Consider the following 18,168-nt stretch of genomic DNA (forward strand, 5'->3'; position numbering starts at 1 on the left):
TCAAAACAAAAGTTTGCAGCTATGCTAGCGTGTTCTTTAAAAAGAGAAAAATTTCCAAGCCCTTATTATCTAGGAAAGACAGGAAATGGGGTGAGAGAGAGGGAGACATGCAGCAAAGGGCCACAGGTCGAAGTCGAACCTGCGGCCGCTACCTTGGGGACCTTCAGCCTCTTTACATGGGGCGACTGCTCGAAACCACTGTGCAACCGGCTGCCCCCTTGCTAGCAACTCTGCGAGTCTGCCAGTATGCTAACATTTTGATGTGTAGCCGTTATAATATTTACCATGTTTACCACGATCTTATTTCAGCGTGTTAGCATGCTAACATATGCTAATTAGTAAATAGTACTAACCACAAAGTACCTGAGAATCAATACTCCTACATCACTACTACATCAAATAACTAATTAAAACCAATCAGAGAAGAAAAAACACACTTGAACAAACATCGGCATGCTAAACAACGACCTACTTCGACAGAAGCCATCTTTGTGAATCATTTATTTGAGGTGTACTTTAAGTTTTTAGTTTAGCCCAAGTCCCATCCGCTAACATGTAGGGGGTGGGATTTATGAACTATACTGAAGCCAGCCACCAGGGGGGCGATTAAGATACTTTCACTTCACTTTTGGGGAGCTGTCAAGCCAGTCTATGAATATATCCAGTTGAAGCTGCAACACGGACCACAAAAGGGCTTCGTGGCTCAACTCTATTTTATGCACATTGTCTATCTTTTCTCTTTTTGCGCAGCTACGGGGCAAATAGAACTGTGAAAAACAATGAGTACAATCTGTTTAAAAACCATCAAAATAAAAACTTTGTTGTATCAGAGGAGATGTGAAGCGGCAGAGCAACCTTGTGCAAAATACATTAGTCAAACCAATCCTTGATCTTTTAGGTAAAACTATCAAGTTAATGAATTCAGTGCCAGGTAATATAGCCTACACTTCCAAACTCTGAGTAACCAACTGCATTATCACTTGGTAAAACTCAATATTAACACAGAAACTGGCAGCAACCAAACACAAAGAGCCTGTGTAGCAGGTATGTTGGCTGTCAGAGACAGTAAAGTGAGCATAATTCATCCTCTGAGGAACATGAATGTCTATAAATTGCATAATCCACCCAAAAGTTGTTGAGATATTTCAGTCTGGAACAAATTGCCACCCAGAGCCACGGTGTCATGGTGGTTAATAGTTATCAAAGTATGTACTTTTTCTACACCATACTGTACATCTACTATGTTTCTTATACTGATACACGTCTAAATCCATTCATTTGAAGAGGGTGGAGGCTTACTTGTAGAGCCCCCTGGGAACTGGGGGACTTACAAGGGGCATTGTTTGCTGTGTGAGTCACTCTTTATTTAAATGTGTGTGTAGCACAGGGCAAAGTTCACACTGAGTTTGGTAATATTTAACGGGACAGTTTTGGGTGACATGGCTGAGCACCAAGCATGAGGAAGGAGCAGCGTTGCTGACATAGATCCAACGCGTGTGACACTTGCCGCTAATCAACAGAGACACCAGACTGAGGTGAGTCAGACAAACAAACACGGTGGCATTTATGATTTTTGTTCACGCCACTTTATTCAGGATATGCTGTGTGTGAAATAAATGGTTGAGGAGCGGTGTTGCCAGTTATTAATAAACAAGATCTCAGTGAGTTATGAGGAAACTGAGTGTCTCTAAATTAATATTCATACTCTGAACTGAATTAAGTGAAGTAAAACTGTTGTACTGTTGTTGAATAAAATATAATTAGTGGCAAAATGATCAGAGAGTTCCTTCTGTGGAGTAACTTTACTTTTTCTCAGTTATTACTGTCTGTTAGAAATGAAGTGCTTGATGTCCCGTAACTGTCTCCAACTAAGATGAAAACTGAACTCATTATTTTAATCTTACAAAGTCTATCCCAGTTTTACAAAAATATCATGACTGTGTCTACAAATGTCAAACCTGCAGCCAGACAGTGACAGTGATTAACCTTTCATTTCAAATACAAAGTTACAAAAGCAATTTAATTATGTTTTTATCAATTTCAGAGCATCTGAAAATGGTCTTTTTCTCTGTCAACCCGATCTTGAGAAGGTCATGTGTTTATGTGTCACCTTGGTTACAATTGAAGACAATTTATTGTATTCAGGATTAAGCCAAAAAATGATCTCGCATCTCCAGCTACAAAATGCAGCTGTTCAGTTTTGAATTTTTTTTTTTTACAAATACTAGAAAACAAGATCACAGCCCAGTCCTAAAATGTTTTAATCCTGGTTCAACCATGTAAATAACTTTTTTTTTGTGCTGTGGAAATAATTTATTATTAGTAGTATTATTGAACAAATGATGATGTTGATGTTGCATACATACATTAATTCATTTTTTAACTTAATTTATTGTGTTCCGTTTGTACGGTATTGGTTGTAAAGTGTATCAGAGCTATTTTGAATACTGCTTAGGTTATAAATTTACTGTCATTATATTGCTACTTATTTATTTATTTATTTTATAGCAGCGGTTGCAATCTCAAAGTTCTTTACTGCATTGCTTCATGTGGGCGTCAGCAAATACTGAGTTTAATTTGAGATTACATTAATGCACAAGGATGAGTTGAACTCAGAATTAATAAAATAAGAATTAATTTAAATCTAACAAAGTAAGCTTAATTTATTCTTCTTAACTTATTTTATTAACTTAAAAGATTAGATTGCAATGAAAAGGTAATGTTGTCTTTTATAGAAATTGCAGAGTATGAATATTTTTTAAATATATTATACTGTATATGTTTTTTTTGTTTTTAACCAAGACTACAGCCATGCTAGCAGCTCTGTGATACAAAGACACATGCTTTGAGCTGAATGCTAACATCAGCATGCTAACATACTCGCAATGGCAATGCTAGCTTGCAAATCATAGACTGTATAATAAAGATAAATAAATATAGTAAATATCTTTATTATAAGGTCTATGATACAAATACAGGTATAGTGTTGTTTACAATGTTCACCATCTTAGTGTAACATGTTAGCATGCTAACATTTCCTCATTAGCACTAAACACAAATCTTATAGGGAAAGTAGTGTTTATCCTCTGTTTTCTAACATTTTATAGACAAAACGATTCATTTATAATGAAAGTAATCATTTGTTGCAGTCGTAATTATGGAATAATTCAATTCTGTTAGTTTCAGGTTCAATCAACATTGAACAATGGATTGACTGGATCGACTGATTAAACATGGACATCTTTCCTGTGTTAGTGCTCCTACTTTCATGCAGGATTCAAGGTGAGGGTTGAGCTCTAAACACCCGCAGCAGCGTGTTTGATAAGAGATGTGACACAGAGACCAGTAATGTGCCACATTCAGTGCCATGGTGTGCTTAATAGTAGCACACTTCAGATTAAACCCGAAATCCAATTAGAGGGCCAAATGATCTATCCGCACTTTATAATTAATTTTCTTCAAAATGGCTGCCTATCTAGTTAAGAGTAAGATGTAGCTAGTGGTTAGGGGAGTCACTGGTTTATGGTCCCGTTAGGAGCACACACAAATTACAGTCATTACAGTATGGCCTAGATATTTCTCAGGCCTAATATCCTAAACAGATGCATAATTTATGATTCTGCATGCTTGCTGTAGAAGGTAACACAGTTAGCTCACCACAAAACATTATACATCACCCCGAGTACTGTTGTGTAAACCTCTCATTTCATATTTCATGGCTTGCCGTTAATATTAATTCCTACTCTCCTTCATTTGTCAGTGATATAAAGCCACAAAGATACGCTTGAATTCAACTGCGAGTGTGTGCATCGATGTGTCTCTGTGTTTGTGTGGGTGATATTTAGAGTAACTGAGTAGTATGCACTTACAGTTAGCAGGGTATGAATGTTTCCTCATAGAATCTGATCTTATATTTTAGCCCTAAATATGTAATCCTTTGGAGACAACGTTCAAAAATGAACAGCTAAGATGCCACGGCTATTTTAATGTACACAGTACCATTTATATGCATCGCTTCTATCCTGATGCTCGAACATCATGCTGTATTGAAGAAGACTTGGCACTAGTGATTAAGACCATAAACCCATTAGGAAAATGTTTACTAAGGTAATAAATCAAGTGATAAGTCGTTTCATTTTCTCATTGACTTCTACACAAACCACTTCTTTTTGCAATCAGTGGAGTTGTCCCCTTCTGGACATTAGAAAGAATGCAGCTTCAAGGCACTTTCACATTGGTTTCCCTTTTAAGACCCAGAAACTACGTCAATCCTTATGTACAGTCTATGATAGCTACATATTTATCTACAGACATGAGGGTGGTATGTATCTTTTCATCTGACTCTCAACAAGAGAGCGAATAAGCGTGATTCCCCAAAGGCCAAACTATTTCTCTAGCAGCAGTGTAAAATGGTGCTCTGGTGATCTGCTTTGTTTTTACCTTTTTCAGACTTAGTTCAGATGTGTTAATGTGCTGTATGTCTGTGTCTTTGGATTTTTAGCAGTTGGAGCTCAGTTGAAGCTGTCACCTGAAACACTAACCGTCCTGCGAGGGGACGAGACCCGGCTTACCTGCAGTGCCTCCAACACCCAGTGGACCGTTATGGTGTGGCTGCTCAACGGAACAGCAGTTCTTACCATCTCCAAGAATATTGGTGTCCTGCCCTCGATCAACCCTAATGTGACGGCCGAGAAAAGCTCTGTCTCATCGGGAGACAGCTGGGTGTTTGTCCTGAAGAACACAGAGAGGCACAACCAGGGAACAGTGACCTGTGACCTCCAGGGCATTGATAGGAAAACAGCAAGCCTGTTTGTACAAGGTCTGTGCGTCCATATGTGAGTGTACATTTATGTGTGAGAGACTCAGAGAAGGTACTATGTGTATGTGTCTTACCTTGATTCATTGTAGTAGGAAGGCAGCAAGGAACTGTTTATATCTGCTGCAGAGAATTTCAAAGGCTTTTGTGCAGCCAGCTCCTCTCAGGGATACTCACTTTCTTGCAAACAAGAGTCTGCACACACACAGGCAGAGCAGCGTAGGAAACAAAGCAGACGGCATGTCTCGATTGCAACCGTTGCAATGTGAGAAAGTGCAGAAAAAGACTGAATTTAACCTTGGTGAGGCAAAAAGCAGTGTGTAATAAAAGACGTAAATGAAGGGACTAAGCAAAAACTGTGTAGCTGCTTTCATTCTGCCCACCCACACATTGTGGACGCACATAAAAAATGAAGAACACAGAGTAAAAAAAAGAATTTTGCTTTGGCATTCAAGGCGCTCATCCTAATCAAGTGTTTTAATTTATTCCAAGTGGGGATTAAAAAATGAAAGTTCTCTGTAAAAGCAGCTAAACGAGCGCCTGAGTGATCAATCACGGAGTATATCAAAGGTGGAATATCATTTGGGCCCGGGCATGTTTGATGGTCTCTGTGACATTGTTAATGACAGTGTGGGTGGTATCGGGGATAGGAATTGATTGACCCTCAGATATAAATACCAGGTAGAAAGCACTGGACTCTGTGCCAGTCAGACCAGGCAGTAGAGCAGGATTTACAGCTCTGCTCTTCTCCTCTCCTCTAACATTTGGCGAGTTATGGGTTAGGGCTTGATAAGAATCAGTATTTCTCTGCAGCGCTGATGGAAGCTAGAGTGTACTGTGGAATTTCACAGTAAGGGACTTTCCTGATGGTACATAAAGAAAAAAACACATTGAAAGTCTAAACAAGCAAGTTAGAGCAAATTCACTTAAACTGGCCATACCATTCACAAACATTTTCATTTCCACACAAATTAGGGACTGTACAGAAATTATTAGCATTGGAGGAGATTTCGGAAAAGGGTTAAGCAAGTTTTCCTTTTTTTTCTGAAGGGAGGGTAATGGGACTTTCTTGGGGGGAGCAGAGAGAGATATTTAAAGGTTGAATATGTAGATTCTTCATTAAAAATCTATATTTCTAAAATACAATAATACACCCACGGGGCGTTTTGAGGGGTACCGACTGAAAGTATTGCTTTTCCATAAAAAATATATTTTGTCTGAATTACTATTTTACATATTTTTTTAATGGGTTTGACAATGACGTTCTGTCAAGTTCTGTTTACATTGTACCAACCAATAGCGGCCGGCATTGCGGGTTGCCAGGGTTGTCTGTTGTTGGGTGTAGCTACTGTAGGCTGGCACTGGGTGAAATGGAGTTTACCAATCCTGTAGCTACGTTATTTGTCCCAGCAGCTGAGTGACCGGTGACGAGCAAAAGCGAGAGTCACTATAGGCCAAGCATTCACTCGATGGACTGAGATAAAGGAGTTCAACGGCATTGAAACGCACGCCGAAATGGTTACGTTTCTCCTTGATTGGTAGGCTAACTTTCATGTTTACTTAGCTGTAACGGCTAATAGTAATTGTCCGTCAAACTCCTCTGCAATACTTGTTTTTATGATGCGATTTTCCGGATGGGATGGGTTCAAACAGACTCAAATAGACTCTGGTCTCCTGTAGGCTACTGGGCTGGGTCTGACCAACCTGGCAACCTGAGTGGTGGAATTATTGTTTCTGTTGTTGAGACGACGATCCTGAGACGCTAAATGGCGGTGTTCTGCTCATTCTTACTATTCAACCTTTAAATTTTTACCCTTAATTTAAAAAAAAAGGATCAAAAGTACGCACCCACCTCCACTCCATAAAGTTTATTACGACTCTTCAGTTCAAAGATTTGAGCAGATATTGACACATGCATCTCTGGGAACACAGCGCAGTTTTAGCTCCCATGGAGGTGGAATGCATCAAACTAGATGACAACTTATTATGCAAATGCTTCAAGACTTGCTTGGACCTGTGCATCTCTTGACCTTATCTTTCAGCTTATCTGTATCTGCAGTAGGTACAAACTGAACTGAGAACTCAGCTAAAAAAAACAGCGCGGAAACATCCTCTCTGCAAAAAGCGAGAGGAAACAGAACCAATGACCCATCACCTCCAATATATTACGGAGAGAGCCTCATTGCTGCCAGTGTCACAAATCCCCACTGACATATGCAGCCATTAACAACAGTGCATGGTGAATCAGGCCCTCCAGTATAGATGCAGAGGATCACTATGGCCTGACACAGCCTTTGAATTAATTGTGCATCCTGGCACGCCCAGTTAACAGTCAGCAACTCTGCCTGTGATTTGTGTACTGCAGTTTCAAATATGCTGTTGGAACAGAGCCACAAATCCACAGTGGGCTGGTTGGCTCTGTATGCTATCATCCACACTCCCTGCTTTAATTGTCCAATATGAAGATGATGTTAATGTGACAACACACTCCTGCTTGCTCTCGCTGCTCCTCCTCTGCTTATTTCTCTTACTCACTTGCACACGAAACCCCCACTTGAGAAAATCAATACGGTTGCATGCGCTGTTGAGTACCAACAGGGTCTGCTGTAAAGGCTAGATCTGCAGAAAATGAGAACTCTGCAGTATAAATCAGGGAAGAGTGAACATGCCTGTGATGTTTGGTTCGTAGAGGCATAGTGCCCTCCTCATTGGAATAAATTCACACCCACACATTCAGTGCATGTGTTATACTCATGTAAGACAGAATTCAAACCTGCACACAGACATGTCTTTAAATGCTGCCCTAAAATCCCCTCTGAGGACCCCTGCTGAAAAAACACCTGATTTAGAGTGAGCTGAGACCCCTGCCCCACGCAGCCTGAGCCACAGTCTTCAGAGTTTCCCTACGGTGATTAACCAACCTTATGAAACCTTATTTCAGGGATCACTTAAATTGGAGCTTTGGGAGAGAGTGCTGAGGTCATTCCTTTCTCTGTTCAGATGTATCAATCTGCCATGATTGCCCAGAGCCCCTCATCAGTCAGTGCAAATGAGGCTGCTGGTTCCTCGCCAACCTTTATACAATGGCGCAAGGATTCTCTAAGAGCAGCCAAAGTCCTCTCTTTTAGAAGTGGATGGTACGATGTTTATGACATGAAATCAGGCATCAAATGAAAGTGCCTGGAGAAAAAGGACAGTCAATAATGCGTACAAAACATATGAGGATTTGAACCCAAATCAACACAGACATGTCATCCGCTTAGACAAAGCACCAAAGCTTCTGTAATTATCTTTCTGTCAGTAGCAATTGTCTGTTGCATCCGCCGAATTTCATTCTGCCAGACAATAGACTTCACATATGAGATACTGTATCTCCCAGGGCCTTAAGTGGCTTATTTGGCTGGCAGGGAAGGAGATGAAGGGGAAAAGAGGAGAAGCATTCGTTTGGCAATTGAGACTTTGAGACATGCAATCAATCATCCGGGACGAATGAAATCCGTCTTTTGTAAGTGAGCAGGCCAGCAGGAGAAGTGATGCAGATATGATGCAACAAAATGCATTTCAACAGAAATTCATAGATTTCTACTTCGTGTAGTCATAAGCTTATGCACCCTCATACATGAACAGGAATATACACAAGGGCATATAGATGTATATGCAGCCACAGAAGAACGTAAGAAAAAAGCACAGAAATCATGTTTGTGAACGTCCTTTCTCACTCTTGCAGAAAAGGGCAGCGTGAAAGTTGTCGGAGATGACAAGTTGGCTTTTAAGGGTCAGTCGGTTCTGTTTGAATGCCAAGCAGAAGGATGGTACCCTCAACCCACTTTGAAATGGCAGGTGAATGAAAAAAAGGTAAGTACAGACATCCTCCTCACTATTTTCATTGTGAGAACTTTTCACCGAAAGAAATTAAGTGATACTCAAAACAAAACAAAAACCCAATTCAGTGCAATACACTTAATTACATTTGGTTCATACCATTGCAAGATGCGAAAATGAGAAAAGCTTTATACAAAAATAAAATAAGGTTGTTTCTCAAATAACTATGTTAAATGTTAAATTAAAACCACTTTAAATTTAAGTGCCAAAACAAACTCTAATGTTGTGACTGCAGAGCCAGAGAAGGTGAAAATGCAGGTGCATTTTTACTTTCAGGCTTTCTGTTCTGTTAGGAGCAAGTAGCCTCTTCCACCCTTTAGGAAACTGTCACAGGGGTCAAAATAAAGTCTCAGCATCATCATGTCATTATAACTGGGAAGGCGTATAAATAGTACGTCACCTTTAAGGACATTTGGCATGTCATGGTCATGCATTTTAAATGTTTTGCTTCATTCTCATTCCCAACTTGTCAGATTTAAACAAGTGGTGAAAAAAAAAGAATCTACTTGGTTGTGTTTGGGTAACTGAGCTATTAAGAAAAGAATAAGATCATGGTTTGGGATCTGGGGGAGTCCGGGATTCTGCGGCCCTTTGCTGCGTGTCCCCCTCTCTTATTCTCCCCCCATCTTGTCTATCTTATTATGCAAATTGGTTACATATGCAAATTAAGTAGTCAACGTAAAAAAGTCAGTGTTCACAAAGGATATGAACAGCAGTCTCCTGGATGAAAGTCAAGTGTGTGTTTGACCCATCCCTATGCAGACCTTTTTGCTTGTTTATACTACAACACAATGTAAGTCAGTAGAGAACCAGGGTTGTAGTATTAAGTCCACTTTTTTGAAGTCTTGCTGTTGTCTTTCTCGGACTCGGCTATTGAGAAGTGATCGAGTTGTTCCTGGCTGCTGAGTCAGGATCACCAGCCTAATTTCTATATAATTAGTTTGATAAAAGATATATCAGTGTGGTTTATAGATCCATCCTAACTCCTTAATCGCTATATTAGCATTGGAAAGAAACTATTTCCTATTATGGTCTTGACTTGGACTCAATTGAGTTGGTCTTGACTACAGCCCTGGTAAAGACTAAATGATGTGAAACTACACATGTAAAGCAATGTGTCGTGATAATACCAAATAATTGTGAAATGATGTTATTCATAAGGCATTTGGTTGCGCCAGGCTGCAGCTACACCGATCTACGACTGAATGGAGCGTTCTATTGGCTGAACGGATCTAAACGAGATAAAACATCTGTCGTCTCCAAAGAGCTCAGCAAACATGGTCACAGCAGATTGTGGCAGCAGAAGATGGTTTTACATTTGTACTGGTCATTTAAATACATTTAGGTTCTGAGGAATTTACAGAACGACTGCGAAATCATAACCATCCAAATTAGTAAGCAGAATATAATTAACACAAATTCTTTCTCTCTGGGGATTGGCGCGGAGGTGAGTCAGGGTGAATACAACATCAGTAGTGAAGAGTCAGGGAAGAGCCTCTTCACTGTGACCAGTAACCTCAGCATTACAGCGGCAAAGAGCTCTCGTGTGGATTGCCTGGCCTCTGTGTCTGCCCTCCCCACGCCACTGAAGAGCAGCATCCGCCTGACAGTGGGTGAGGGAACATTAAATAACATGCTAGCACACAAATGCACAGTGAGAGTCTCTCTTTCTTTCGTCCTAGTTTAGTTCTCTGTCTCTACATTTCTTCTCTCTTTTTTGAATCTGTCTCTCTTTGTTCTTTCCCCCTCTTTGTGTCCCTTCCCCCTGTTGGGAAGCCTGTGAATCATAACTGAGCATTATTACAGAAGAGGAGAGTGGAACAGAAAGGAGTTGCCAGATCAACACTGCACAAGTTTGTATCTCAGCGCAAACCTCTCTAAGGCCCCAAATACAAATACTGCATTGTTATCTTAGCAATGTCCAATTTGCAGTTGTGACACTTTTTTCTAAATCCACTCGGAGCGGCTTCCCTCTGCAAACACCCTCATGCATGCGAATTAAAACAGGAAATTGAACACAGCTTTCTTTACACTATGTCTGCAAATCTGTAATCGAAGAGCAAAGTAACAACACTGCTTCAGCATTCCTTTACCAAAACACTGATGAGACCTTTCTCTCCTCAGTTGCAGAAGTGGTGCAAGAAAGATATGACTGCACAGTCCCTCTGGCGATAACCGCCTCCCTTTCTGCTCTTCTGCTGCTCCTCCTGCTCTGCATCTGCACTGTCCTCTGGTACAGACGAAGGAGACAAGCAAGTATGCACTTTTTTCTTCCTCGAATTGCTCTGGGTGAAAAAAAAAGCGTCACCTCCCCCTTCACTTATCCAATATAGAAACTGTGATTAAAGTATAATGAAGAAGATGGGAGGTTACACGCTGTGACTCGGCACTACCCCATGCTGGCCTTCACCAAGGACACGCTATGTATTTTCTGACAAAGGCAGAACATTAGTTGGCAGCACAAAGCTTTTCTTCTCAGAAAACAGCAACAGCAGCACAAAGGTTAGGGAAGTTTGTACTGTATGACTGCAGGGCTGGGGGCTTTATGTCCAAGAAAAAACTAGGACAAATCCAACAGGAGTAATGAGCAGCTGTTAATCCTCATCCTGAACAACTTGAGGTGTCCCCAAGCAAGAGATTTCATCACTTAAACAGTTTAAAGAGGGCATATTGTGATCATATTCAGGTTCATGAGGGTAATTCACCTTCTGTGTAAAATGCTCCGCGCCTGTCTCTTTGAGGCCCCCTCCTGAAAAAGCCCAGTCTGCTCTTATTGGTAAGTCTTTCTGGTTCTGCGCTCTCGCAACATCACAAGTTCACTTGAGAATCACAGAAAGAAAATTTACACAAAACTCCATCTTGTTAGGCTTCTAGTAGTGCGTTTCTGTTTAAATTCACTGTGATCCCACCATCAGCATACTGTGAGGAGCTACTGGCAGTTGAGGGCAATGGGAGGGGTGACAACGGGCCCCTAAAGAGGGCAGTTTGGATGTTGCAGGTGCACTAGTTATATATCAGAGTTTCTTTATTGAAGGAAGAGCAAAAAACGGAACTGAAGTTTTTCCACATTTACGTTGTTTGTTTCATACGTGCTTGTAAGACTGGTAAAGTAACTAGTAACTTAAGTAATCAGATAAATGTAGTGGAGTAAAAAGGAGAATATTTCCTATTGATTTGTAGTGGAGTAGAAATATGAAGTAGCATGAAAAGAAAATACTCAAGTAAAGGACAAGAGCCTCAAACTTGTACTTTAGTCCAATAATTGAGTGAAAACCTCTGGTCAACAGGTATGTTAATCTAACAAGGATTGTTTTTTGACAAGGTCGTTGCACTTTGCGGCCTATGACTACTATTTATTGATAATATAAAGACAATATATGCACTCATATGCTGCTGTAGTGTTTTACACTATCCGTGATGCTCATATTTTTCCAGCCCCTCATTTTGGATCCTTATCTTTAACTATCCCCTGTTCCAAATTAACTGAATAGCCCTGCTCTTCTCTACTTTGTGTGCATGATTTGATGAAGGTGTTACAGGGTGTTGCAGAAAAATAGGTTGAAATGGACCATGTCCCGGTCTTGAGTTTATATAGAAACCCTGTCAGTCGGCCTGGTAAAGGCCATTGAGATGTGCAGATGAGTTGTCTGTGGGAATGTGGCGACCTTGGACAGGCTATCACCCTGTGAGCTGAAAGGATAACAGCTATTGGTACACTGGCAGAAATTGTACCTTGGGGAACACAAGGTCCTCACTCAGACCTGGTTCCTGCCAGATGAGTCAGTATGTTTGACTGGAACAGTGTCACGTTAAGCCTTTGGACACAGCTTGTTCTGTAGATATTAAGGAACAGTTAAACGTTTTGGGAAACAAGCCTAAATGCTTTTTTGCTGACAGTTAGATGAGAAGACAGATACCTCTCTTTATCTGTACAGTAAATATGAAGCGACAGCCAGCCAGCTGTTAGCCTAGCTTAGCATAAAGACTAGAAACAAAACTCACTAATTAACACATTATATCTAATTTTTCTCATTTGTTACCTTAGGACAGTGCCAGACTAGCTGTTTCCAGTCATAGCTAAGCTAACTGGCTGCTATGTATGTTGAAGTATTCTTATAAGACAGACATGCTGAATTTATGTTTTGAAAGACTGCATGGCTCAGGAAATTAAAGCCTGTTAATGTGGGTTTAAAACCACCACACAGGTAGACAGTTTTACTGCAACTCTTTTAGAGCTCATCATAACCTAGCCCAGATTATTTGTGATGTGGCCGGACTACTTGTCACCTCTCCAGGTCGATGCCTGTTGGCAAGTTGTAAAGCAAAGTGGTGTGATGTTGTAAAAAGTCTGGGCAGGAGAGAGGGATGTTGCAAAGATGTTTCTGGGTTGCCATCTCCGAGGGGCTCATCCTGCTATAGGACAAGGAGGCGGAGGAGGCCTGTTTGTACGTGATAGCAAAAAGTAGCCCTAAGTCACACATTTAGAAGTCACTGTAATCCCTGTGACTGATTCTGGACCATTACAAATCAAGGCTATGGTTTAGAGTGAAGGGATTATCATAAAGCAGGTGCGACCTTTCTCCTCCGGCAGCTGATTCTGTACCTGAAATGTCCGGTACCTCCTTCACCGCCGTCCTTGCAGCTGTAATGTAACATCCCTGAGCAAGTTAAGTTAACTTCATGAGGATGTTTCACATGTGGCAGGATGTGGCATGCTTCCAAGCCACTAAGCTCTTCTTTGAGTAATCCACCTCAATGGGGAGTAATGTATGCTTTGTAATTATTGGGAAAATGGGAAAAAAGAAGGGATCTAATATAGTCACCCTCAAAGACTTTGTCCGGCATGACAGCAGGGATTTAAAATATAATGACAAAGGCAATTTCTCTCCCCGCAAAAGGAGCAGTTTATACGTCCCCTGAGGCGAGTGCCATCTGCACCATTGTTATATTGCTGTGTTTTCGCCGTGGCCAGGAGGACCTTTGGCAAAGATAACCATGAAGCCGTGTTACAAAACTCATTAACACTCAGCTCCAGCTTTCACTGTTGAATTGCGAACTGACTGGAGGCTATGACATTAGTGCCGATCCCAAAACTAATAAACGGCGGGACATTTAGAGCTTTCATATTGCTTTAAATGCAGTGAGCAAGCACAACGGTTCTGTGGTCAATGCAGTGAGAATGATAAAGTCAGCCGCCGGTTGCTCATAATAATTTTGTAAACTTAGTGCCTCTTTTTTTTTTTTTACCTTTCAGAACCGAGCCCACGGGAGGCAATGTGGTAAGATTTAAGAGCTCTTTTTCTAGACAACTTTTTGCTTTATGAGGCTATTTTCAAACCTTGGATTTTCTTCACTTTTCAAACTAACTGAAGTGAAAGTGACTGATCCGGGGAGAAAGTAGCTGCCAATAAGCTGTGAAAGAAGCAGAGACGTAAAGTCCATTTATACTTTACAAATGTGAAGACTCAGCTTGAATCTTGGTTAATACGTACAACTTATTTCTGAGAATGAATGGGCTTTTATTGTTCCTCATTATATTAAAACTGAAATTACACACATTAAATAGTCATTACATTCTGCAACAACTTAATTAAGATTCAAATTGTTGTCAGCTCATTTAAGAAGCAGTTATATTATTTGTCAGCATTTTCCATGCAGCTGAAACACATTTTAGAGCTTGCCCATTGAGCACATTGAAGTGAGTTGGGTCTAATAAAATGCACTGAGAAATGATGATGTTCATTTTTTATCTGTCAAAACACTTTACGATGAAAACAATGCAGAGGCCCCTGATATACTGCAGCGTTGTGAGAAAAGAAAATTGTCTGTTCACAACAGCATAGCCTCTGACAAAGTGGCTCTGCCGTATCTCAGCTAAAGGTTATCTTTTCCATTGAACCGTTCATTTGGGCATTTGCAGGTTCGACCAATCAGTGAGCGGGAGAAGCCCGGTTGCTGAGGCGACAGGAGGGAAGGTCAACCTGGGATACTCTAGTGAGGGCCCCACAGGTGAGAGAGTGACATCTTGATAATTGCAAACCTCAACTGCAGCTGTTTAATCACAATAACACCCTTGATGTGCAGACCTACAGGTAAAAAGTTCACTTTACTTTTACAAAATGTGGCTTTCAATAAAGGTAAGTCAGACTTTTATGAACCCATAGCACTGTATAACTTCAATATTTATGTTGGGCTTTTAATAAGGTTGTTTTTGAGGTGCTGACATTTTTGCCTTTCCAAATGTTACAACCTAATATGACAGCATGAAATTTACAAAAATCTCTGACAGAGGTCAATACATGTAATAGATTACTCAATATAGCTTCAGTCACCTGAAATAAACATTTACACCATGTTTGTGTGTTTTAGTTCTAGCTACAAATTATATATATATTTCTTTACATTTTTCTTTACATGTGTTTTTTTTTTCTTTTTCAGAAATGTATTGGTTTCCATCCATTTGCAGGCAACCTGAAAATCAATCAGTCAAGTCTATTTTAAGTCTGCATTTATTATTTTGTCATAGTTGGATTATAATTGTTAATGCACTTTTATTGCATACTAATTCTCTACAACAATACTTTGACAAAAAGTTATACAGACTAAATGTAATACAAAAAGATGCAAAAACAAACACTGTTACTTTGCTTTTTGCTTTGTCACTTACAGTATATTGCCACAGTTATTAGAAACAAAATATTTCAAGGAACACATCAAGTAAAATCTTTAAATCATAGTTGGCTGAGGCACTTGCAAATGGTAAGTTGAGCAACCACGAACCACATAATATGCAGGCTTCAAAATTAGGCAAATCATATTTTTATAATTCAGACAGAAGCCGACAATTTAAACCATTTAAACTCTAGGATGTTGTGTTTGTCAGCCTTAAAGATGGCTGTAGCTGGAGAGAGGTGCTGCGAGGTTAGATCAGGCTAAATTGCTGTTTTTCACCCTGCAGATGCAGTTTACAATGAGCTAATCGTGGAAACTCGTAGGCAGAAGGACTTTGTCAGCGTTCACAAGGTAAGCTAGAGAAAGAGAAGGTGGGAGGGCAGGGAGAGAGAGAGGGAGACAGAGAGAGAGAAAGGGAGAGAGAGAGAGAGAGAGAGGTCGACTGCAGCTGAATAATGCATCCATTCACTCTGCAGCTGGAGTCACCTCCTCCCATGTTGGTGAGAACAAGTGCTGCTATACTGTTGCACGTCCACTGGCCATCCCAGCTTGATGTCAGACAGGGATGTGGAATAACATGCTTTTTGGCACGGCTCCATGTATGCCATCAGCACTATTTTTATAAGTTACAGGGAACTTCTAAGTGGCTCCATTATCATCACCATCATCATCATCATCATTGTCATGTATCATCTAAATATTGAGATGATCTACAGGTGCTGATGCTGGCATGCTGACGTAGTTCTGTTCTTGACTTATTTTAGGCCAATCCGTGATCTTCTCCTAAACCTAACCAAGAGTTTTTGTTACTTTAACCTAACCAAGAGTTTTTGTTACTTTAACCTAACCAAGTGTTTTTGTTACTTTAACCTAAACAAGTGTTTTTGTTACTTTAACCTAACCAAGTGTTTTTGTTACTTAAACCTAACCAAGTGTTTTTGTTACTTAAACCTAACCAAGTGTTTTTGTTACTTAAACCTAACCAAGAGTTTTTGTTACTTAAACCTAACCAAGAGTTTTTGTTACTTAAACCTAACCAAGTGTTTTTGTTACTTAAACCTAACCAAGAGTTTCTGTTACTTAAACCTAACCAAGAGTTTCTGTTACTTTAACCTAACCAAGTGTTTTTGTTACTTAAACCTAACCAAGAGTTTCTGTTACTTAAACCTAACCAAGAGTTTCTGTTACTTTAACCTAACCAAGTGTTTTTGTTACTTTAACCTAACCAAGTGTTTTTGTTACTTAAACCTAACCAAGAGTTTCTGTTACTCACACACTGTGTGTGTATTTTACCAGGATGTAAAGTTACTCACATGAGCAATGGATAAAATACAACAAGTAAGATAACATGACATGTGGTGTGGAACATAGCTAAGTTAGCTAGCTAGCTAACGAGCAAACAATAATGACGTGTATTGTGCGAAAGATGTAGTTCACTGAGCGGTTTCACACAAAACTAAGCGGTAAATCAAACAAACCCACGATGTAGTGGGACTTTCTCGACTTGCAAAATTATCTTTTAAAATTGACATATGTGCAGTTCATGACACAATTCCCATGGGGTTAAAAAAATAATTAGTCTCCGTGTTCACTATCATTCATATTTTTTAAAATAAGGTCCCATGGTGGTCCACCGGAAGGGGCCTTTTCCTCTCTATAACGCGTCCATACACAGTATGTTGTTTTGGGAGTCATTGGCAATCACTCTATTGTGTCTTTTACGTACAAACACATGCTGTCATTTTCTGTCCGACATGATTCCAGCCTGTCAATGTCGACGAGGTAATTGTGTCTCAGGCGGTTTTCTAAGAATTTAAAAAAAAAACAATAAATACATTGTTGTATTGATTATCGATAACATATTGTATTGATGTTTTGTGTTATATCCAGGTTTCTAATAATGAATGGAGGAGGGTGTTTTATGTGGCTTCTTTTCCCAATTACAGCAGATCTGACTTGAGTTCTCAAGGTGTCTCAGCCGTGTCTTTGAAGTAATGAGTTTGTGTTTGGTAATAGGATCACCTTATCAGGATCACATAGGTCTGAGAGAGATGTACACTCGAGTTTTTAGCAAATACAATACACAAAAACCTCCGGTGTCACTGCAGCACTCGTGTAGGAGAAAGGTTTCAGGACAGGAATATCTGTGATTGTTGTCAGAAAATGATCTGGTGTATTGTCACTAAATCCTTAATTTGATGTGTGTGTCCCAGGTCCCTGATGTGGTGTCCTCCAGCAGCATGTCTCTACACAATGGGAGCTGTGCCCAGGTGTGTCCATCAGAGGAAAGCTCCAAGAATGTCAGGAGAATTACCACAGTTTAAACATGTCTAATATGATATTATTTGATATAAAAATATATATGATGTTAATGATGCATGCTATTGTACCATAGTGTGTTTACAGGTGCCATTTTGAAAAGCATGATCCTAATGTTGTACGATATTTTGCTTAATGTGTACAGCAGAACTACTCTAATAACTCTACCTTTGACATGCAATGTAACCTTACAGTGACAACTGTTACGTTTTCTGTTTTGACATATCATTATGAAGTGAATGTTGATTGACCAATTTAATGGCTATAGAAAAATGACACCATCAACGGTTTGATTGGTTCCCTATAAGCCTCACTTTCCCCATCTGTTGTGTTTGCCAACGGGTTGAACTCACTGAACGCCACAAGGAAAGAGGATAGCGCTTTATTGTGTTGCGCTTGTACCATTGAAGTTAATAAAATATCCTCTCCATTTCCACTTTCAAAAAGGTCAGCTGTTTTTAGAATACTCACAAAAACAT

The 18,168-nt window shown here is 40.0% G+C and overlaps 1 protein-coding gene across 1 annotated transcript; it reads left to right on the forward strand.

The window, feature by feature from the left end:
* Positions 1–1,450: 1,450 nt before the first annotated feature.
* On the forward strand, positions 1,451–17,720 carry igsf5b (immunoglobulin superfamily, member 5b). Its single transcript, XM_083914182.1, has 10 exons — positions 1,451–1,535; positions 3,181–3,282; positions 4,502–4,819; positions 8,544–8,671; positions 10,146–10,311; positions 10,823–10,954; positions 13,953–13,977; positions 14,619–14,707; positions 15,657–15,721; positions 17,584–17,720. The coding sequence occupies exons 2-10, from the start codon at positions 3,234–3,236 to the stop codon at positions 17,692–17,694; spliced, it is 1,083 nt and encodes a 360-aa protein (XP_083770308.1). The 5' UTR covers positions 1,451–1,535; positions 3,181–3,233; the 3' UTR covers positions 17,695–17,720.
* Positions 17,721–18,168: the final 448 nt, after the last annotated feature.

The sequence above is a fragment of the Echiichthys vipera genome (assembly GCF_963691815.1).
Source record: "Echiichthys vipera genome assembly, chromosome: 5".
In the NCBI taxonomy this organism is placed as follows: Eukaryota; Metazoa; Chordata; class Actinopteri; order Perciformes; family Trachinidae; genus Echiichthys; species Echiichthys vipera.